Source organism: Petaurus breviceps, unplaced genomic scaffold, assembly GCF_028583685.1.
Source record: "Petaurus breviceps papuanus isolate PSGF00001 unplaced genomic scaffold, PetGlider_PUasm1.0 90459, whole genome shotgun sequence".
Taxonomy (NCBI): domain Eukaryota; kingdom Metazoa; phylum Chordata; class Mammalia; order Diprotodontia; family Petauridae; genus Petaurus; species Petaurus breviceps.
The window spans coordinates 3,072,139-3,095,294 of NW_027187259.1; the positions used below are offsets into that span (position 1 = coordinate 3,072,139).

General features: G+C 41.3%; 2 protein-coding genes across 3 annotated transcripts in view; both read left to right on the plus strand.

Annotated features, from left to right (window-relative positions):
• Window positions 1–23,156, plus strand: part of LOC138141729 (transmembrane protein 182-like) — a 276,562-nt gene that overhangs the window by 139,430 nt on the left and 113,976 nt on the right. The window lies entirely within an intron of this gene.
• Window positions 1–23,156, plus strand: part of LOC138141728 (sodium/hydrogen exchanger 2-like) — a 104,604-nt gene that overhangs the window by 24,057 nt on the left and 57,391 nt on the right. The window contains exon 4 of the mRNA XM_069062559.1: window positions 15,503–15,720. Coding sequence (XP_068918660.1) covers window positions 15,503–15,720 — 218 coding nt within the window. The remainder of the gene's footprint in view (window positions 1–15,502; window positions 15,721–23,156) is intronic.

Sequence of the window (23,156 nt, forward strand, 5' to 3'; positions counted from 1 at the left end):
AGCTCCCAGTTCCTTGTCCAGCTCCTTGTCCAGTTCTTCATCCAGTTCCCGTTCCATATTGAAGTTCACAGTGTCCAGTCCACCTCAAGTCCTTCACAGTTCCTGTTTCTGGGAAGACAAAGCTTGACAGAGCCACAATAATATTCATGCACATTGCTGGCACCATCATCAATTCACTATCTGCCTGTGAAATCAACTCAGACCCATCAACAAGATCTGAGAACTCAACACAAAGCATCAACATAGAAATCAACACTGACCCACACACAAGGTCCAAGAGGTCAGCACAAATCATCAGTAAAGTCCCAGGACCTCCAAAACCCTCCTCCAGGACTTCTGTACACAGACAACCAGAAAATCCTCTTTCAGGGCTTCCAGTGAGGTCCCAGGGCTTCTGTACAAAGTATAATAAACAAACATCAACACAGACAGAGCAGACAAACAGAATTCCAGGATACCACATTTTCTCCTTCTTGACTCTGTCACCACAAAAGTCTTCTTTTCAGCTCCTGCCATCTTTAGCCCTGGTGCTCTCCTTATATAGTCATTAGCTCCTCCCCAGGAGTTCACAAGTTCTACGGTTCACAGGTTCTGTTTCTTAACAGACTGAAACAAGGTGTGTACTACTTCTGTGCTTGCCATTACAGTATCAGATTATGTAAATTTGTCCATGCTTCTCTGTAGTCATCATTTCCCATAGCATAGTAATATTCCATTAATTTCACGTAACACATTTTGATTAGCCATTTCCCAATTGACGGACATCTACTTTGTTTCCAGTTCTTTGCTACCACAAAAAGTGCTGCTATAAATATTTTGGTGTATGTGGGAATTTTCTTTTCACTGGTCTTTTAGGCATATAAGCCTAGTAGTAGAATCTCTACTAAGGATAGCCATTTAGTTACTTTTCTGCATAATTACAAATTGCTTTCCAAAATAATTATATGTATTCACAGCTTTACCAACAATGTACCAGTGTATCTATCTTCCCACAACCCCTCTAACGTTGACTATGCCCATCTTTTGTCATCTTTGCCAATTAGAAACCTTGGGGTTGTTTTCATTTGCATTTTTCTTATTGTTAGTAATTTGGAGCATTGTTTCATGATTGTTAATAATTTTCAGTTCTTTTGAGAATGGTTTTATTCATATCCTTTGACCACTTATATATTGGGGTTTTTTTTGGTTTTATATAGGATATTCTGAAAATCTTAATGCAGTTTTAGGATATTAATTCTTAAAACTTCACTGAGACTTTTGGGATACATTGTATTTTTCTGGTAGTTTTCCGTATATTTTAGATTCCAAACACTTATATGAGAAATTTGATACTTTTTCCCCCTTACATTTGAGTGCTTCCATTCTTATTCTAGATGTATTAATTTTGTTTGGGCAGAAGTTTTTCAGTTTCATGTAATCAAAATTAACTAATTTATTTTTGTAATTGACTCTCTCCATTGTTTGGGTAAGAATATATCTATCCATATCTGAGAAGAGAATATAATCTCCTTTGGTCATGTATCCATTTTGAAATTATTGTGGAATATGGTGCAAGATGTTGGGCTAAGCTTCAGTTTCTGTCAGACCACTTCCCCGATTTTCCATCAGATTAAAAAAAATCAACATGTAATTTTCAAAGGTATCTTGCTTGTCTGTGTTTCTTTTTGGCCTTCCTTTCATTCTCTTCTCTGCATTTAAAAAAAAATCGCTTCAGTTACCTTCTATTAAGCCTTGTCTTCCCCATTAGATTGTAAGCTCTTTGAGGGCAGAGATCCTGCCTTATGCATCTTTGCTACCACCTTTTTTTTCTCATCCCCATAGGGCCTCAATAATTATTTGTAGACTAGATGGTGGTTTAATTTATTTTACTATGTAGAGTCATTTTTGACTCTCCTTTCCACTTTTCAGTCAGGTATGAAGTCCTGTAGATTCTGCCTCTATAACATCTCTCACATCTGCTCCTTTCTCTCCATTTATGTGACTACCACTCTACTTCCTCATCTCCTCATATCTGGCCGATTACAATAGTCTTCTAAATGGTCACCCTTTCTTCAGTCTCTCCTCTATCCAACTCATCTTTCACACAATTGCCGAGATTACTAAAGGTCTGACCATGTCACTCCCTCCTCAAACAGTTTGAACTCTAGGATAAAATATAAACCTATCAGCTTGGTTTTGAAATCCCTTTACAATTTGGCTCCAACTACCTTTCTAGAAAGTCTTACTTCATATTCTTCACCTTGGTGTACTCTACTGCCTTCCAAGCAGTCTTGTTGTTCTCCAGGTCTGATAGTCCGTTTTCTAATGTCCAGAATTGCATAAGCTGTCTCTCCACCCTGCCCCCACCCTCATCATCTCCTTCTTTTGAAATCTGTAAGTTCCTTCAAGGCTCAGCTCAGGTACTGCCTTTTTTGGGGAGCCTTTCCTTATCTCTGTTATTAATGTTTTCTTCTCCCTCAATTTCTTACATTTAATTATCTGTGTATGTGTTCCATCCTCTCCAAAAGAATGGAACTCCTTGAGACCAGGGACTCTTTCTTTTTTTTTCCTCTCTGTATCTGTAGTGATCAGTACAATGCCTTGCTCATGGTAGGTACTTAAGCACCTTTGGATTCAGTTTTATTGAATTCTGTGCCTCCTGGATAAAAGTTGGTCTAGCAGAACACTTAGCAGGTCAGCAAACTTGTTTTGATTGATCATTTTTCTCAAAAAGGATATATTAAGCACCTGATTTCTCTAAGAAATGGACTAGAGGGAAAGGACATTACATTCAGATGGATTAGGAACTGGTTAAAGAGTTCTACAGCCAGTCAAGAAGCATAAGCACCTACTATGTGCCAGGCACTGTGCTAAGTGCTAGGGATACAAAGACAGGAAAAAATACAGTCTCCTGCTGTTGAGGAGTTAATGGTCTAATGAGGGGAGACAACATGCAAACATCTGTGTACCAACAAGCTTTATATGGGATAAATTGGAAATAATCATGGGAAAGGGGACTGGGAAAGGCATATCTAACAAGATGGAGTTTTATCTGGGACTTGAAGAAAGCCAGGGATCTCTGCTCTGTACTCCTCAGCAGTTTTTACCCATGACACAGATAAAGGCGTAGTAATATGCTTCTTTATCAGATTTGTAGATGGCAGAAGGCTAGGAGGAATGGTGAACATACTGGGTGATGGAATAGAATGTTGGACTGAATCTATTAAATTTCATTGGAACAAATGTAAGAAGTTACATTTGGGTTAAAAAATCAGCTTCATAAATACAAGCCGGAGGAGGTGTGGTTAGATAACAATTCATCAGAAAAAGATCTGGGGACTATGGTGTATCTCAAGGTCAGCAGGAGTTAATAATATGGCAAGACAGCCAAGAGAGGGAATGTGATTTTAGGCTGTATGAAGAGAGTCATGGTGTCCAAGAGAAGCGAGGTGATAAGCCCACTGTGCTGAACCCTGATGGGGTCACATCCCTGGTATCGTATTCTTATTCTGGGAACCATATTTTGGTAAGGACATTGATAAACTACAGAGTGTATAGAGGACAGTAACCAGAAGAGTGAAAAGTCCCCATTTGATGTCAGTGCGATTAGTCAAAGCACTCTGGGATGTTTAGCCTGGTGAAGAGTAGACTCAGGAGGGTCATGACACCTGCCTTTGATAAAGTGTTTGAAGAGTTGTCATGTGGAAGAAAGTTTAAAATTATTCTTCTTGGCTTCAGAAAGTAGAGCTAGTAGCAATTGGTGGGAGTTACAAAGAGACATATTTAGATTATACTAAGAAAGAATTTCATAACAAACGGATTTATCCCCAAATGTAATAGGCTGCCATGGAGGTACTGGGTTCCCTTTTGCTGGACATCTTCATGCAGAGGCTAGAGGACTGTTTGTCAGGTATACTGTATAGGGAATTCTTGGTGAGGTTGGCGATATACCACATAGCCTCTGAGTTGGGCCTCGACAAGAGGACCTTGAGCAGTCTGTGTTCCTCGTTCAGTGAACCTCTTTCCAAGCACCAGCACTCTGCGTAGACTCCCTCCTTAATGGTTAGCATAGTCTTACCCCCTTACACTCCTGTCTCAGTGATTCTGGATCCCTGACTGCTGATATATAAAACAAGTTGCCGATCTTCAACTGCCTGCTTTCTTATTTCAGTTCACTTTCCTAACCAACTGTTCCCACCATCTTCCTGTCCCATTCCGCATCTGCCTGCTCCTTTTACTGTGCCTTTTGGAATGCCTGCTCCATAGTTAACAAGTTTCCTTCTGACTTAAACCTCTTCCATTTTCTGGCATTCACTGAGATTGGCTCCTGCCTGATGACACTGCTTCCCTCTCTGCCCTTTCTGCTACTGGCTGAACTTTCAGTAATACCTGCTGACTCAAGGGTTGAGATTGGAGAGTTTGAATGTGCCTTGCTCCTTATTGCCACTTCTAGACTCTACATCCATCATTATCATTGCGCAGCCTCTCTTCCTTTGAGATCTGTGATATCTGAATTTGTGACCCAATCCAGATCCTGGTGCCGTTATCTATCAGCGTGCAGGATTTTCTTCTTTTTTTCTCAGTGAGTTCAGTTCCTGCCTCACAATCTTTCCTCCCCAATTCCTGCCCTTGTACTAGTGGACTTCAGCATGAATATCAGTGCTCCCTCAATTAATCCTAGCTCCTCACCTCCTCATGACTTCCACATCCACCCCTCCTCAGCTGCATACAGAGATGGTCATGCCCTTGATCTTGCCGTCACACAAGGATTGCACTTCCATGTTTAGGAATGCTAAAATTATTTTATCTGATCATCCTTTTAAATTTTTACCATTCCACCTTTTCATATGCCTTCTAATCCCTAATCCTGTTCTTTGTCTTCATTGTGACCCCTAGTTCCTTCACCCTCCCAGTTGTTTTCTAGGCCATTGACCCTGTCCTGACTGAACTCCCTTCCCTTCTCCATCTCCACCCTCTGGTGAACTACTTCATCTATACCCTCCCTTGTACACTTAAATCCTATGTCCCTTTGTGCTATTGGTTGTCTGCCAAACTCCAATTCTAAATAGCTCTCACCATGCACCTTCTTTGTTCTTATAGCTGGATGAAATGACACCATGCTGGCTGGGCCCACTATAAATTGGTGTTATCTAATCTCAACTGGATCCCTACTGCAGCAAGGCAGTCTTTCTATTCCTCCTTAATAAATTCACTCTCTCACTCCTCATAGTGGCTGCTCCAAACCTCTTTCCTCACACCTCCCACAGCACCCCTCCCCTTTGTCTTCCTCTGAGGACTTTGTCTGGAAAGGACTTGAGGACTTCATGGAAAAACATTTGAGGCTGTTTGCCGAGAATGCTCCCTCATTCCCCCTTTCTCCTCATAGCACATCATTCAGACGTTTCCCCTACCATCTCTTTTCCTTGCCTAGGCAAACTCCTTTGCATTCACCTTTCATCTATTCCTCTCATGACATCACCAGCAAATTGATACCATGGTCATGCCCACTTTCTCTCTTATCTTCAGTCTCATCTTATATTCTGACTCTTTTTATGTCCATATCTCCTCTATCTTAAAAAAACCCTGGTCCCACATTTCTCTTCCTTTATCTGTTGAATTCCTGACAAATGTATACATTCAGCATTTTCACTTTCCTTTTCCTCTCTTCTAGACCTGCTTTAATTTGGCTTCTGGCTTCATTGAGTGTCACTATTCTCCCCAAAGTTAGTAATGAGCCTTTCTTTGGCAAATCTAATGTCTTTTTTCAGTCCCCATCTTTCTGGACTTCTTTGCAATATATGACCATCGCAATGACCTCTTCCCCCTGGATAATATGTCCTTTCAGGGTTTTTGTAGCATGGCTCTCTCCTCTCTTTCTCCTTTTTTGGATCATCACCAATATCATATAGCCTCTAACCAACCTTCTTCCACTTGACTCTCCTCCCCAGATTCCAAGATCCATCCACACTGGTCTATTTTCTATTTCCTGTACATGACCCTCCATCTTCCAACTCTTTGCCTTGGCTTTTTCTTGGGGCCTGGCATGGACTGCTTCCTCACCTCTGCCTCAGAGTTCCTCTGGCATCCTTTAAGCTTCAGCTCAAATCCCACTTCCTACAAGAGGCCTTTCCCTGTCTTCCCAGCTCCTAGTGCCTTCCCTCCAATATTGCCTTCCATCTACTCTGTATCTCTCTCATATGCACATTGTTGTTTGTGTGTTGTACCCATCAGAATGTGAGGTCCTTGAATTCCAGGGACTGTTTCTACACTTATTTGTGTCCCTACCACTAAGTACAGTGCCTGGTGCATAGGAAGGGCTTAATAAATACTTGTTGATTGATTGGTTGATTGATTCTGTGGTCCCATAACTCTTACTGTACTAGACACTCTATGAAAATAATTGATTAGACATAATTTCTGCTGTCTATGAGCTTACAAATTGAGGCAACATTAATGTGTCACTCTTTTATATAAGTAATGAAGAGTGAATATATTGGTCAAATCTCTTAAGACATCACTTATAAAATAACATATGTTTATAAATGTTATATTTTCTTATCCTCTGTATACTTTTATAGTTCAACTCATAAAATGGTTTTGCTCTTTTAAAAATAGCATAACTTTCTAATTTTTAATGATGGGTGAAATGAGATTTTGGAATCTTACAGTGAACGAAGAAAGAATAAAGAGGAAGTATGGGAGCTGAAGGTCACAATGTCTGATGAATAAAAAAACCGCCCACCATGTTATGGGCTCAGTGTTGAGTGATCTCTGATACTGAAAGAGAATGGAATGAAAGGGAGGGCCAGGGAACCTTATCAAGGAGCTGAGAAGCAGCCCTAGATTAGTGCATGGCGAGTGCTGACCTGTCAGGAGCCATATTTAGCTTCATTCAGCTTGCAGTTGATGTCCCTGGGAGCTGTGGCTACTGATTCCATTGGCACCTCACCAAATATGGGATTTTCTCCAAGTGAGTGCAGGTTGGTGATGACCAAATTACCCTAAATGAGAAGGAATGGGGCCCAAGTCTCATGAATGTCATGGAACTTTGCAATATGCACCCTCAAGTTTGGTGTGTATATGCTTGGAAAGTGCTCTGTGGAGGTTCTTACCAGCTCTGGCTCTCTAGGACTTCATGATATGCAGACCATTGTGTTTCAGGTACCTGTGAGGATAATCTTGAGGACAGGACTCAGGCCTTCTTTATGGTTTTGTTTCAGATCTTGGGCATTTTCCCCCTTCTCTGTGGCATTTATGGAATCTTTATTTAGGGGCTCAAGTTTCAGTACTTTGAGGGATCCATTATTTTACCAAGTTGGGTAATAATAACTGATGTCTATATAAATGTCACATAGGTAAGACTTGAATGTTTACAAAGTATTTTTCTTGAATGGTATCATCAGAGTGTCACAACACAGTGAGCTAGCTACTACAGGCAGCATGTTTTTCATTTTATAGATGAGGAACCTGATACACATAGAGGGGAAGTAACTGCCAAAGGTCACACAGCTTGTAAGTTGAAGAACCGCAATTTGAACCTGGGGTTTCTGCTTCCACGTCACTGTGTGTGTCACTCCAAGTCCACTGCCTTTGGCAGGACAGATCATAGCCTCTCTATACCTTCTCATCTCGTCCAACTCTTGAGCTCTTGTCCATAGCCTCCTTTCTATCATTTGAAGGAGGTCTATAGAAAGCTTTCCTATATAGATCTTTGAACATTGTGTACATGCTTCTGGAGCACATGGGCTGTTCATTCATTGTCCCTTGACCTTGCTTTGTGACTAGCCAATCTTTAAAAAAACCTGAAGTTTTGTTGATTTTCTTTTCTTTTTTTATGTCACTGTCACTTCCCAGAGATTCCTGCCTTCTCTTTCCCCTTCCCACTCCAGACACCTTCCCTTGTAACAAATAAGTAGATTTTAGCAAAAAAAATCATGTCTGAAAATGTATGTTTCTTTCCATATCTACAATCCACTACTTCTGTCTTTTTTTCCTGATAATTTCTAAGCCTCAGTTACCTTATTTGTAGATATTGATGATAATACTTGAACTCCCTACTTTGTGAAGTTGTTGTGATAAAAGCTCTCTGTAAACTATAAATCACTAGGGAAATGTGAATTATTGTTATGTCTATAACTAGAAAACAGACTAGACTTCCCCTCCCCCAAATTAACCTTAGGAAATAATCATCATTCACTTGCTTGATTGTCATATTGTCCGTGTGATCTCATGTCACCTCAGAAGTTAAGCTGATAAAGAAGGAGTCATGTCATGGTTATTTTCTATAAATGCATCACAATATTAAACAGCAACAATTTGAAATTGCTGCCTGAGTGGTGGGTGAAGAAGGCAGAGCAGTTAGCTGGCCAGGAATCTGTCCTTGATGGCATTTTCATCATCTTCTTCTGCAAAACTGGTACTTCGTTGAATTCTTGAGTTAGATCAAGGGTTCTTAAACTGAAATTCTTGAGCCCCAAGAGGTTTTAGAGGGTTTGTGAACTTGGATGGAGAAAAGGTACATCTTTATTTTCACTAATCTCTAATTGAAATTTAGCATTGCCTTAAATTATTTAAAAACATTATTCTGAGAAGGGACTCATAAGCTTCACCATACTACTGTTCACAATAAAGAGGTGAAGAAGCCTGGAATTAGATAGGCACGGTAGGATTTAGGAGTTTGAGCAGCCCAGGATGGTAGAAAAAGTGCTGAATGGGAAGGTAGAAGACTTTGGTTTAAATCTGTGCCCTGGCCTGGAATTTCCTACTTGAGTGACCTTGAGCAAGTCCCCTAACCTGTGTGGGGCCTTAGTGTCCTCATTTGTACAATGAACTAGATGGCCTCTAAGCGCCTTTCCATTTCTGAATCTGTTACCATGAGCAAATTACTGTTTATTATGGATTGTTGAATATAGTTTATTTGTTGGAGGCTCCCATGATGCTTAGGATGCTTGGATTATTTTTAGAGGGTTTCAACGTTAGCTGATTAGGTGGGCTTAAATGGGTATATTAACATTTGAAAGACAGATGGTTGCATGATCAGCTATGCCCCTTCCCTTTCTGGTATATTTAGTATTTTCTGGAGGCTTTCTGGAACCTTATGGTAGTTTGCATGGCTTAGTTGTGGATGTGGGTGTAAGGGGCCAATCTCCATGAGCCTGACAAATAACCAGTGAGTATTCTCATTCAGCAGGAGATTGTAAAACTGTTGTGGAAGCAAGCAGCAATAGCAACATGAGGAAGCAGGTAAACGGGGAGTGACCTTTGTCTGTGTAGGCCCCATAGACAAAATCAGAGATCTTTGAAGTGTCAGAAGTCCTGAATAATAAATATGAGACAAAAATGAAAATGACCAATTTTAGAAGGACTAGGGGGAAATGGGCACATTGAATCACTGTTGGTGGAACTGTGAATTGGTCCAGCTATTCTGGAAAGCAATTTGAAACATTGCCCCCAAAGTTATTGGAAATGTCCTTTGACCCAGTGATATTACTACTAGTCCTATAGTCCCAAAGAGATCTCAGAAAGAAGGAAAAGACTCATATCTACAAAAATATTTATAGTTGCTCTTTTCATAGTAAGAAAGAACTGGAAACTAAGGAGCTACTCTTCGGTTGGGAAATATCTAAACAAATTATAGTGTATGAATGTAATGGAATTCTCTTTTGCTTAAGAAAATGAAAAGATGGTTTTAGTGAAACCTAGGAAGACTTTATGAACTAGTGCAGAGTGAAATGAGCAGAAGTAGAACAACTTATACTAGAACATGGATATGGTAAAAACAAACAGTTCTGAAAGACTTAAGAACTCTGATCACAGTGATCAGCTACAATTCCAGGGGCCCGATGAGGAAGCATGCTGCCCACCCTCTAAAAAAGAGGTGATGAATTCCAAATGCAGAATGACACATATATTTTTTTGGGACGTGACTAAGATGGGAATTTGTTTTGCTTGATTATACATATTTGCTACAAAGATTTTATATCTCTGTGGAGGGGGCAGGGTGCAGGGAGATAGGAGGGAGAAAAATGCTTGAAAATTGGAAAAAATAATTTTAAGCAATATGAACGAAAAGTAGAAGAATCATTTTGTACTTTGTATGTAATGTGCCAAGCACAGTGTTCAACCCATGATAAGTATTTAATACATGCTTATTGATTAAAAAATAATAAATATAAAAGGGGTGTTCTGTGGAATAAGATCAGTTTTTCTGCCACTGAGACACCCACCCATATAACAGGAATTCACATTTCTCATTCACAACTTGTCCATGCTGCACAGAGGCGAAAAGTCAGTGACAGATGGGAAACAGATGGTAACTGATAACACTTTGGAAAGCTTGGTTGTTCTCTTGTTGACCAAGTTCACCTACTTCAAGTTGCTGAGCCTTAAGGGAAAATAGTGATTAAAAAAATTGACCTGTACCATTGAACGTGATCAAGAAACACTCCTCGTTGTTGGAAGAAATCCCAATCTATTTAAAGGACAAGAAAGCAACACTTTATAACAAGGACAGAAGAGGCAGATCTTTTGATGTCTCAGGAGATGAGAGAATAAGTGAAATTTGACAAAGAAAACGATGCACATTAGCAACCACATTAGCAACCATAAGCTAAGGAGAACTTGGGATTTATACCTTGAAAGGAGCTCAAATAGTCACTAGAAAAGGTCACAATGTACATTGTTGTTTTATTCCCCTATCAAAAGGATGACTTCTGCTATTCTACTCTTCTTCCTTCCAGAGAGGACCAAATTCAGTTCTGTTGTAGAAGCAAAAAGATTTGTCTCATAGTGAGGCAGAACTCCGGGAAAATTCTAACCCACAGCCCTTTCCCAATCAGAGAAAAACCAAGGGCAGGATACTAGCGTCCTGGTGTGTGTCCTCTGGTGTGGCACAGGCCACACCTGGAGCTCTGTGTTCAGTTCTGGGAGCCACGATTTCAGGCCATTGATGAGTCAGAGTGTGCAGAGGAGGGCAACTGGGAAGTCCTCAAGTCCATGACTTAGAAAAATCAGTTGAATGACCTGGGGATGTTTCACCTGGAGAGGAGAAGATGAATGAGGGACAGGATATTTATTGTCAAGTATTTGAAGAGAAAGAGGAATTTGACTTCTTCTGCTTAGATGTAGAGAGTAGAACCAGGAGCATTGAGTGGCAGTCGAAGAGGGGTAGATGTGGTTCGATATAAGGAAAAATTCCTAATAATGAGAGTTCTTCCCAAATGGGCTGATGTGCCTTGGCAGATGGTCGGTTTCTACCCTCCCTGGAGTTCTTCAGGTAACATGTAGGTAACATGTAGGATTCCCACCATTGTTGAGGGTGTTCTAGAGAGCATTATTGCTCAGGGATGAGTTGACCTGGATGCCCTTGAGATCCTTCCCTACTCTGATTCTTTGATTTAATCCAGAGAAAAGAAGATGATTTTGGAATATATGAAACCTGAAAAGCAGTCGGCCTGCCTCAGTGGTTGGAGTTCTGGACTTTGAGAAGAGAAGACCAGTCTAAACTTCACCTTTAATACATACTCTCTGTTTGAGTCTGGGCAAGTCAATCCATCTCTGCCTCAGGCGACAAGCAAGTCCTTAGGATTTGTGTCCTCGGTCAGAGCCTGGTTCCACTCTGGCTCGGTGGGGTGGGAGGGCTCCCTGTGCTGCCACAAGCTCAGAGCCTTCCTAGATTTTGGCACATCGGATACCTGCAAAGTACAAGCCCGTGTGGGCATAGATGCAGAGCCCTGTGTGTATTCTCCTCCTCCTCCTGATGCTCAGCTCACCAAGCCTTTGTTAGGCATGGTGATCGTGTGCCAGGCACTGTGCTGAGCACTGGGTATAGGCAGACGAGAGCAAAGAGGCTCCTTCCCTTAAAGACCTTATTATGTTCTGTCAGGGGGCAATACGTGCACAGATGGGTACAGATAAAGGATATGCTGAGTAGCTGTAAGGTCATTTTGATGGCTGCAGGAAGCACGGAGGCATCCGGACAGGTCTTGTGCATTCGGTGGCACCAAGCTGAGCCTTGAAGGAGACTGGGGAGACTGTGAGCCGGAGGGGAGGGAGCTTCCAGGCATGTGCCACAAAGCCCCAGGGGTGACACTTGAAATGTTCTTTATGGGCAACAGCAAATAGGCCATGGAGGCATTCATGTGAAATGAGTCCGGAAAGCTAGGTTGGAGCCATCTAGCGAAGGGCTTGAAAGGCCAGACAGAGAAATTGGTATTTCTTACTCAAGGCAGGAGGAAGTTTGCATTGTATTTAAGGGTGAGTGGAGGTAGTCAGTCCTGGTACTGCTGCATTCTGCTGGGTGAGCCTGGGCAAATCACTTAGGCAACTTTCCGAGTCTGTAAGTTTTGGAGAAGGGGCTGACCTTCATTGGAAGAGGGAGTTTCCTCCTTCAGAAGGTTCCTGTGCCAGTATAATCATAGTTCTGACTCCCACCCCATAGACAGCCAGTAGTGTTCTTACTACACTTCTGCCTGATCCCCGTGTTCTTTTGGATCTGCCCAAATCCTCTGGATTTCATTCTGAACCGTCTTGAATGACGACGTTGCTAGAGAAGAGTATAGACTGCTCTCAAGTTATCACTGCTACACACCTTGTGTGGGTCTGCATTTGGTCAGGACCAAAGGTTCTTTATAGATACTATGGCCACTGTACAACTATGCTACTTCTGTTCTCCATTTGGTTCATCCTCTTGGCTATGTTTTAAGGTGCACAGCCAAGGCCTTGTATGCCCAAGGTGACATTTTGAGTGATATGGCCAGGGTCAATCCTCAGCAAAATTGTGAAATAATCTCCTCTCTTCTGTGCTGGTGCTCCCTCTCTCTCACTGTGCCACTATGCCTATTCAAGACGGTCTGCATTTGTTTTCCTTTTTGGAGGTCAGTTGCAGTTAAGTGACTTGCCCAAGGTCACATGGATAGTTTTTGTGTTAAGTGTCTGAGGCCAGATCTGAACCCAGGTCCTCCTGACTCCAGGGCCGGTGCTCTATTCACTGTGCCACCCAGCTGCCCCAAGGGTCTGCATTTTTAATAGTGACTCTCAAAGTTGGAAAAAAGTCTCATTCTGAAGTGGCTTCATGGGTAGTCTGTGGATGGCTACCATCTCTCCCTCCTTCTTTCCCACTCCAAGAAGGGAAGAAATACATATTGGTTTGATATGCTTACTCAGGTGCCTGCTGCTGCCACAGGCCTTTGGAAAAGTGCCCAATTGCTCAGTGGAGTTGTCCAGCACTGCATGGCTATGTGTATGGAAGACAGCTGGAAAAATTTGCTGGCCAAGAATTACATTTGCAGCTTGAGAGGTGTTTTCAAATGATCGGTGAGGCTTGAGAAAGGATTGCCAGATAGGAGGGCCAGAAGAGAACAGACCAGCAGGCCAAGACCTTGATGGGTTAAGCCACGCGGCCTGCTATTTGGACAGAGATGGAGGCTGTGAGCTTGTGGCCATCAATTCTGGTGTGTAGCAGCTCTGTGCTGAGTGGTGACAGATTCAAATATGAATATGAATGAAGGAAAAACAGAGCAAAGCGGGTAAACCACTAAAAAGCTTCCCGCACTTCAGAAATTGGTTTCATTAATAAAACAGCAGTGCTTTGGAGAACACAGGAAATAGATTTCTCATCTTTAGCACCTGCTTCTCACTGATTTACTGCCAGCCAATGATTAGGCTCTGTCAGCCCCAGCCTGCTTTAAGGAGGACAGATTAGGCAAAGTTAAGGGTAGTTATCAATACACGAAAGGATGTCAAAAAGTGCCACTGATTCAGGAGACAAAGCATTCAGTCGCCTGGAAAGTAGGAATGCCAGTGGACCAGCTCAGTGATAGTGTTTGTTCTTCACTTGGCTTGATGCCTTTTGTTTTACACTATAGTTCTCCCTCTCTGCCCTCCTCACCATGAATTCAGCCCATCCTTCTAATAGAAAAACCACACAAGGAAACCAATCAATGTAGTGACCATGCAGGATGGTATATACCACATTTTGCCCCTGGTGTTCCCTACCTCTCTACAGAAGATAAGGAGACATGCTTTATCATCCCTTCTCCAGTATTAACTTTGGCAGTTGCAGTCCACTAGAGTTCAACTAGGTGGCTCAGTGGATAGAGCACCAGGTGTAGTTAGGAAGTTGTTCAGTTGTCCAGTTGTGTCTGACTCTTCATGACCCCATAGGCCATAGCATGCCAGGCCTTTCTACCCTCCACTGCCTCTCAAAGTGTGCCCAAGTTCATGTTTGTCATTTCAATGATACTGTCTATCCATCTCATCCTCTGCCTTCCCCTTTTTCTTTTGCTTTCAATCTTTCCCAACATCAGGGTCTGTTCCAGTGAGTCCTCTCTTTTCATTATGAGGGCAGAGTATTTAAGTTTTAGCTTCAGTATTTGACCTTCCAGAGAATAGTAAGAATTAATTTCTTTAAGTATTGACTGATAGGATCTCCTTGCTCTAAGGGACTCTCAAAAGCCTTCTTCAGCACCACAATTTGACAGCATCGATTGTACAGTACTCAGCTTTCCTTATAGTCCAACTCCCATAGCCGTACGTTGCTATTGGAAAAAATCATAGCTTTGACGACACAGACCTTTGTTGGCAAGGTGATGTCTCTGCTTTTTAGTCTGCTGTCCAGATTTGCCATAGCTTTCCTTCCAAGGAGCAAGCGTCTTTTAATTTCATGACTGCAGTCACCATCTGCAGTGATCCTTGAGCCCAAGAATATAAAATCTGACACTTCTTCGGTTTCTTTTCCCTCTATTTGCCAGGAAGTGATGGGACCAGTTGCCAAGATCTTAGTTTTTTTTTTGATGTTAAGTTTCAAGCCAGCTTTTACACTCTCCTCTTTCACCCTCACCAAGAGGCTTCTTAATTCCTTTTAACTTTCTGCCATCAGAGTGGTATCCTCTGCATATCTGAGATTGGTGATATTTCTCCCAGCAGCCTTAATTCTAGCTTTTCACGTGTCCAGCCTGGTATTTCCCATGATGTACTCTGCATGTAAATTAAATTAATAAGGTGATAGTGTACAATTTTGTTGTACTCCTTTTGTAATCTTGAAATCAGGAAGACCGGATTTCAAATTTAGCTTCAGACACTTGCTAACAATGTGACCCTGGGCAAATCATTTAACCTCTTAATCTGCTAGAGAGGTCAATGGCAAACCACTCCAGTATCTTTGCCAAGGAAACCCTGTACAGGGTTATGAAGAGTCGGATACAGCAATAACAACAACAACGACAAGAGTCCAGCTCTCTTTCAGTGTTGTTTTGTTTAGAGCATTACACAGTCCCCCAATAGGCTTTGTTTCTGGGTCTTTGGTTCCACAGAAAGGCTGCTATGTATATTTTGGTGTATTTTGGGACTTTCCTTTTTGTCATTCTTCTCCTAGAGTATATGCTCAGTGATGGGCTCCTTGGGTCAGAGGGGATGAATAGCTTATGTTCTGGAAGAAACCAGAGTCACAGCAAGGCAGACATAAGGCCAAAGGGGGTTTGTGTGCTTCTTTCTGCTTGAGATTAATGTTGTTTTTCTACTCTAGCATCATCGCCTGTGCCATGAGCATGAAGCGCTATGTAGAGGCCAACATTTCCCAGAAGTCTCGTACCACCATCAAGTACTTTATGAAGATGTGGAGCAGTGTGAGCGATACGCTTATCTTCATCTTCCTGGGCGTTTCAACCATTGGCGAGAACCATGAGTGGAATTGGCCATACATTTGTTTCACCATCATTTTCTGCCTCGTGTGGCGAGCATTAGGTATGGGACCATGCGTTTTTTGTATGAACCGAATGAGCTGAACTTTGGGCTAAATTGGACGTGATATCTTTCAAATGCCAAGATAGTAAGTGGTCCTGAATTACAAATTTCCAGCTGGAAAGTACTTTCAAGGTTATCTTAGTCTAGTTTTTTCATTTGACAGAGGAGAAAACAGGCCCAGAGGGTAGCAGAGCCAGGATCTGAGCCTAGACCCTCCAGCTCCAAATCCACTGCAAAGTTTTCTTTTCTGAAGTCAACCATCATATTTGCATGAAAGTATAAACTTGGTATACATGTGAGTTAGCATTCACTTCTTGGGTCCATATAAAATCCTACATAAAATGAAGTGAGTGATGAAAGGCCTCTCAGCACCCTTTAAGTATTGACTGATTTGAGGATACCTTTTTCCAGCAAGTCATTGACCAGTTGGGATTTGTATTGGTGTAGGGAATATTCACAGCAATGCAATAAGGGAGAATGAGTAGGCCAGTGGGAAGCAGGCTGGATTTGGAGGACTTGAGTTTCTGTCACAGTGTTGCCCCTGCCTGTGTGACCTGGAGCAAGTCACAATTTTTCTCAACACCTGTTTTCTCCTGAATTATTCTACATGGCTTCTAAGGTTCTTCCAGCTTTAAGTCTATGACTCTGATATCAGTTTGAAATATATTAATACTATTATTGTTGTTGGGTGAGTTGGGCTACCTCTGGTGCCCTTCCCCTCCAGGATACACTTAGCCAGTCACAGTGGCTCTATGCATGGCCCTTGAAGGGCAAATTGCCACTGTACCTACTTGACCTATGTTGGTAGTATGGAAAGAATGTGGGCTTTGCATCTTGAGTGATCTGTATGTTCCTGCCTTGCCTTTTCCACCTTCTAATATCATTGCAGATGTTTGGTGCAATTGCTGTATAAGGAGAAAAGTCAGAAGGATCTTGCTGGGAACATACTGTATGACTATAAGCCAGTCACTTCGCCTCTCTTTGCCTTGGTTAAAATACTCCTGTGTAAAGTAGGAGTTGAGGGGGGAGGGCTAGTCAACATTGGGACCCTGAACCACAGCCATTGCTTTAAACCCTCATCTCATTCCTACTCTGAGATTTTCTCCTAGAACTCTACCTACATTCATAAGATTGAGACCAGAAAAGGCCCTGAGAGATCACCACTGAGTCCAAACCCACTCCTCCTCATTTGGCGGATGGAGAAACTGAGACTGAGAGAGAGAAAGTGAGAGAGGGCTATGACTTTAGCCTTCTAGGTGGAGGCTCCTTGCTGTTCCACATCAGTTGTCTCATATGAGGCCGCAACTGCCGACAAGGGAAGTGCCCACGTGTGCCATGCCATGTTAGCCTGCAATCCTCATTGCTTCATTACAAGCTAAACAGGGCCTTCTCCTTATTGTACAATTTATAGCTTCTTTTGGCATTCTGTTGATAGTTCATCATCATTTCTTGACGTTTATATGTTGCCTTCCCCCTTCCTTCCCAATGAATAGTCATCATTGCACCGTTAGCCCTTGCAGGGAGCCTGAAACACTTCCCCCATGGAGATGGAGAAGCATATTAGGCAAATTGCCCAGGTGTGTGAGAAGGAGCGCTAAGGCAGGCTGGGCTGCTCAATTAGCCATTAACATGTGTGTAGGGTTCTTATTACCAGGAAAGCTAGCAGCCACATGTCATCCAGGTTCCTAGAAGCCTACTTTCTGCTTTTCCAAGGCACAGGTTTTAAAATGTCTGTGGCCTTTTTGTTATTGTCGTTTGTGATAAAATCCCTTTTTAAGTGAAATAAAAAAGCAAATCTCCTCAGACCATGTACCTCAAGATCAGTGATAGGGGGAAGGCAGTTAAAGAGATCTCTTTTTCAGAACTAGAAGCAGGAGTGTGCTTGTGAGCCTATTGTTAAATTTTCAGTATGAGTATTTACGCCTCAGAAATCTGCAAATGCTACAAATTGGACTTAATTTTTCATTTTGTTGATTGTCTAGACTTAAGAAAGTGATGGAGAAAAGGATAATAATGCAGATTAGACTTGAATGGGTTATGTCTACATTTTTCCCCTTGGGAAGCTAGTTATTAAAAGTTTACCAGCATACCACTTGTTGGAAGGGACCTTTGAGATTATCTGTTCTAAGCTTTTCATTTTTACAGAGGAAGAACTAAGGCCCAGGCAGGGTTTGAATTGCCCAAGGTCACATAGGTAGTAATAGACAAAGATGGATTTGAATTGGTGTCCTCCTACATCATTTAAGGTTCATCATGCTTTCTCCTATGCCAAGAGCCAGTGAGATCAGGGCCATAAGACTAAGGACAGTATTTATAGCTGTTTGTGAAAATAGCAACATGCTGATAGTCAATTATTCAGTCTACAAGCATTTTAAAAATTAAATTATTTATTTTTCATTTTCAGCATTCACTTCCACAAGTTTTAAATTTTCTCTCCCTCCCTCCCCTCCTCCATCATAGACACTGCATTGCATTGCAAGATGGCTTGCAATTTAATATGGGCTCTACACATACATTCCTATTAAACACATTTTCACATTAGTCATGTTGCATAGAATTATAATGAATGGGAAAAACCATGAGAAAGAAAAAAATAACAAAACAAAACAAAAAAGAAAATCATCTATTTTATTCTGCACTCCAACTCCATAGTTCTTTCTTTGGATGTGGCTGACATTTTCCAAGTCCTTTGGAATTGTTTTAAGGTCCTTGCATTTCTGAGAAGGGCTAAGTCTATCAAAATCAGTCCTTGTACATTGTGGCTGTTACTGTGTACAGTGTTCTCCTGGTTCTGCTCCTCTCACTCAGCATCAGTTGATATGTCTTTCCAGGTTTCTCCGAAGTCTATCTTTTCATCATTTCTTATAGCACAATAGTATTGCATTACATTCATATACCACAGCTTGTTATCCATTCCCCAACTGATGGCCATCCCCTCAATGTCCAGTTCTTGGCCAACACCAAAAGAGGTGCAATTAAATATTTTTGTACGTGTGGATCCTTTTCCCATTTTTATGATTTCTTTGGGATACTGCCCTAAAAGTGGTATTGCTAGGTCAAAGGGTATGCACATTTTTATAGCCCTTTAGGCATAGTTCCAAATTACTCTCCAGAATGGTTGGATCAGTTTACACCTCCACCAACATGAACTAGCGTTCCAACCTTTCCACATTTTCTCCAAAATTTATCATTTTCCTGTTTTTCTGTGTTAGCCAATCTGATAGGTGTGATACGGTACCTCAGAGTTGTTTTGATTTGCATCTCTCTAATCAATAGTGATTTAGAGCATTTTTTTTCATGTGACTATAGATAGCTTTAATTTCTTCCTCTGAAAATTGCCTGTTCATATCCTTTGACCATTTAATCAATTGGGGAATGACTTTCAACAAGAATTTATTAAGTTCTTACTTGATACCAGTTACTGTGATGGGGACAGAAAGAAAGGCCTCTTATGTATCTCAGAAAGGTTAAATGATTGCTCTCAAAGCAAACTGGGATGGGCTGTCTAGTGTCCTCAGCCATTTATTATGTCTCTAATACCCTTGAAGATCACAGGTCACATTCTGAGTAGATTTATTTTCCTATTTCACAAGGTGAAATTTAGAATTCACATTCTAACAGGAGAAACATCTTGGAAATTATTATATCCATACAAGTTATATAAGAAAGGCTTCCTACAGAGGATGAGATTTGAGCTAGGAAGCCAAGAAGCAGAGAGGTGGACGTATTTCTTGGAGACAGCCAGTGAAAAGGTTCAGGAGATGGCATGCATGATTGTAGGAATAGCAAAAAGGCCTGTGGCCTGTGTCACTGGATCAGAGAGCATGCCTTGGGGAGTTAAGTGGAAGAAGACCTGAAATGAGGCCTAAATTGTAAGGATTTTCTTTTTAAGCCTATAGGTAAAACTGGAGTTTATTGAGAAGTGTTATGTAACCAGATTTGTCCTTTAGGAAAATCCCTTTGGCAGTTAAATGGAGGATGAACTGGAGTGGGGAGATACTTGTGACAGGGGGACCAACCACTCGACCATTGTAAGAGTTGAGGCATAAGGTGATAAGTGCCTGTGCTGGAGTGTTGGTAGGGTCAGAGCAGAGAGGGAAGCATACACGAGAGACGTTAGAAAGGTAGAGTTGACAAGACTTAGCAACAGATTGGATATGGGAGATCAGTGAGAGTGAAGAGTTGAGAATAACATCAAGGTGTAAGCATAGCTGACTGGAAAGATGGTGCTGTCCTTGGTAATAATGGGATACTTAGGAAGAGGGGAGTGTTTTTGGGGAAAGTTTATGAGTTCTGCTTGGGAACTGTGGAGTTTGAGACATCTACAGGTCATCCAGTTTGAAATATACAAGCGGCAACTGAGGATATGAGTTTGGTCCCTAGGAGAAAGACTAGGACTGCATATATGGACATTGGGATCATCTGCATAGAGGTGATAATTGAACCCATGGGAACTGATGTGGTCACCAAGTGATAGAATGTAGACTGAAGGACAAGACAGGAGGGCCTTGGGGGATTCCCAGAGCTAGTGTTCATGAGCTATGTGAAAATTTAGCAAAGGAGACTGAGAAGGAATGCTCAGGGAGGAGGAGAACCAAGAAAAAAACCTAGAGAAGAGAATATTCTGGAGAAGATCATGATCAGCAGTGCCAAAGACTGAACAGAGGTTAAGGATGAGGATTGAGAAAAGGCTAGCAGCTTTGGCAGAAGGGTGGAAGAGACATGAAGGTGTTTGTAGGCAGCAGGAAAGCAACAAGTAAACAGGGAGAAATTGAAGATTAGAGAGAGTAGGGATGATAGAGGGCGAAATCTACAGGAGAAAACAGGAAGGGACAGGATTAAGGATACAGGTAGAGGAGATTGCCTTGCCAAAGATAAGGGCTACCTCTTAGAGACAGAAGTGAAGGAGGAGACACTGGGAGAAGAGGGAGCTCTTTTGGTAAAAGGTATTAACTTTTGCAAGTGAAGAAAGGTGAGGTCCTCAAGTTGAGAAGGGGAAGAGGTGCCATAAGAGATTTGAAGAAGGATGAAAAGGTTTGGAAAAGTCATTGTGGGAAGTGAGATTGAGATTTGATTAGGGAGATGTAAAAGGATTATCTTGTTTTAGTGAGGACCTACTTGAGATTGTGTAACAAAACTGTAGTGGACTTAGTCACCTTGTTTTAGTGATTTTTCTCCAGCTTTGTCAGGCAGCAGTTGGTGGCAGTAATCCAAGGCTGGGCAGGAGACTTAAGTGTTGAATTAAACTAGTTTACAAAGGAGTTTTTAGAGAATGGAGGACAGGGGTGATAGGCTGGGAAGAAACTGAGGAGTGGGAGGATTTGAAGTCATGGTGAGGTTGAAGAACATGGTTAGGGGTTGTAAGGAAGAGGAAAGGATGGGATAACAAAAGATTATGATAAAAAAGATTATGATCGGATAAAGGTATTTGGGAGTTTATGAACATGGAAGTGATATAGGGAACTGAGCCAAATTTATAAGAATAATAGCCATTCCCCAACTGATGAATGGTGGAGGGATATGAACAGGCAGTTTTCAGAAGAAGATATCAAAGTAATTAATAGTCGTATGAAAAAATGCTCTGACTACTAATACATAGGGAAATGTAAATTTTTTTTGTCTTAAAGAGTTGCCTTTATTTTCTTCTAATTTTTTTGAGCAAAAGGATATTATTTTTATTTAAAATTCTATTATTTTCCTATTCTAAAATGCTATACAATGAAGCATTTGAGCAAAGGTAAAGAAATTTATTTATGATCACCATTGCTTTGAAGTAGAAAGTTGTTTAAAAGTTTCCTAAAAAACACTAATAGCATTATATATATGCCCTCTTTTAAACATTACAAATGGCCACTCATTAAGTGCTCTATGAAGATGCATTTTTATAACAATACTGCTGAAACAATGTGTTCATCCTACAGTAGCTAATGGGGGGAATGGAATTTAATACCATATGGATAAACTCCTAGCTTTCACTGTTTGGGTTTTTTAAATTAATAATGTCGTCATTAACATGCTTTGCTAATGATTGCAAAAGAATATCCTTTTCTTTCACACTCTTCTTTTTTATTTGTTTAGGAATCTTCTATTTTTCCCCTTTTTCAAATGCTTTATTAACTTGTGATTTACATCATTCATTTCTGCCAGATTTTGAGTTACAAATTTTCTCCCCGTTTTCCCCTACCCACCGCCCTAAAATAACAGTCCCACAGGATATCCCCTCCTCTAATCTGTTCTCTCCCATATTTTCTACCATACCCCTTTTGACTTTTCCAGTGGATCTCTATGCCCCAGTGCCTGTATATCTTATTTCCCAATTATGTGTAAAATAGTATTAATAATAGTATACATATATATATATATATATTTAAACATTTGATTTTAAAACTTTGAATTCCAGATTCATTCCCTTCCTCCCTTGTTACACACCCTTACTGGGAAGATAAGCAGTTCAGTAAAGGTTGTACAATGTGTAGCTAATGCAAAACATTAACATAGTAGATATATTGTAAAAGACCGACTATATTTCCCTCCCTCCTATCCCACCTCCCATTTGTTCTATTCTCTACTTTGATCCTGTACCTTTTCAAAAGTGGGTGCTTCCAACTTCTCTCCCTCCCAGCCTGCCCTCTCTTCCATCATCCCCCCTCTCATCCTCTTCCCCCCTACTCTCTTTTCGGGTGAGATACCCTATTTAGTGTGTATTTCATTCCCTCCCCAAGCCAAATTCAATGAGAATAAGGTTGACCCATTCCCTTTTGCCTTCCTATTCTTCCCCTCCATTGTAACCGTTTTCCCTTGCCTCTTCTGTATGAGATAGTTTGCCCCATTCTGTCTCTCCCCATCTCCTCTCATTATATTTCTCTCTCACCTCTTAATTTTACCTTTTAAGTATCATGCCTTCCTATTAAATTGGTCCTGTGCCCTCTATGTATACCTGTAAACATATATACACACTTTCACATATGTATTCATATGCTCATATACCCTCATATATAGACACATATATATTTCTATTCCTTTAAACTATTTTTTAAAGCAATTGGGGTTAAATAACTTGCTCAAGGTTACATGGCCAGTTATTTCTGGGTGTGGTGCTAAATATCTGAGCCTGGATTCGATCCCAGGTCATCCTGACTCTGGGGCCGGTGCTCTTACTCACTGAGCCACCTGGCTGCCCCTAAGCAATTGGGGTTAAGTAACTTGCTCAAGGTTACATGGCTAGGTGTTTCTGCGTGGGTGCTAAGTGTCTGAGCCTGGATTCAATCCCAGGTCATCCCTACTCTGGGGCTGGTGCTCTTACTCACTATGCTACCTGGCCGCCCCTCCTTCAACTGTTTTCATACTGAGAAAAGTTTCATCAGTTAAAATTATTGTTTTTCCATGTAGGAATGTTAATAGTTCAACTTTGATAAGTTCCTTATGATTTCTTTTCC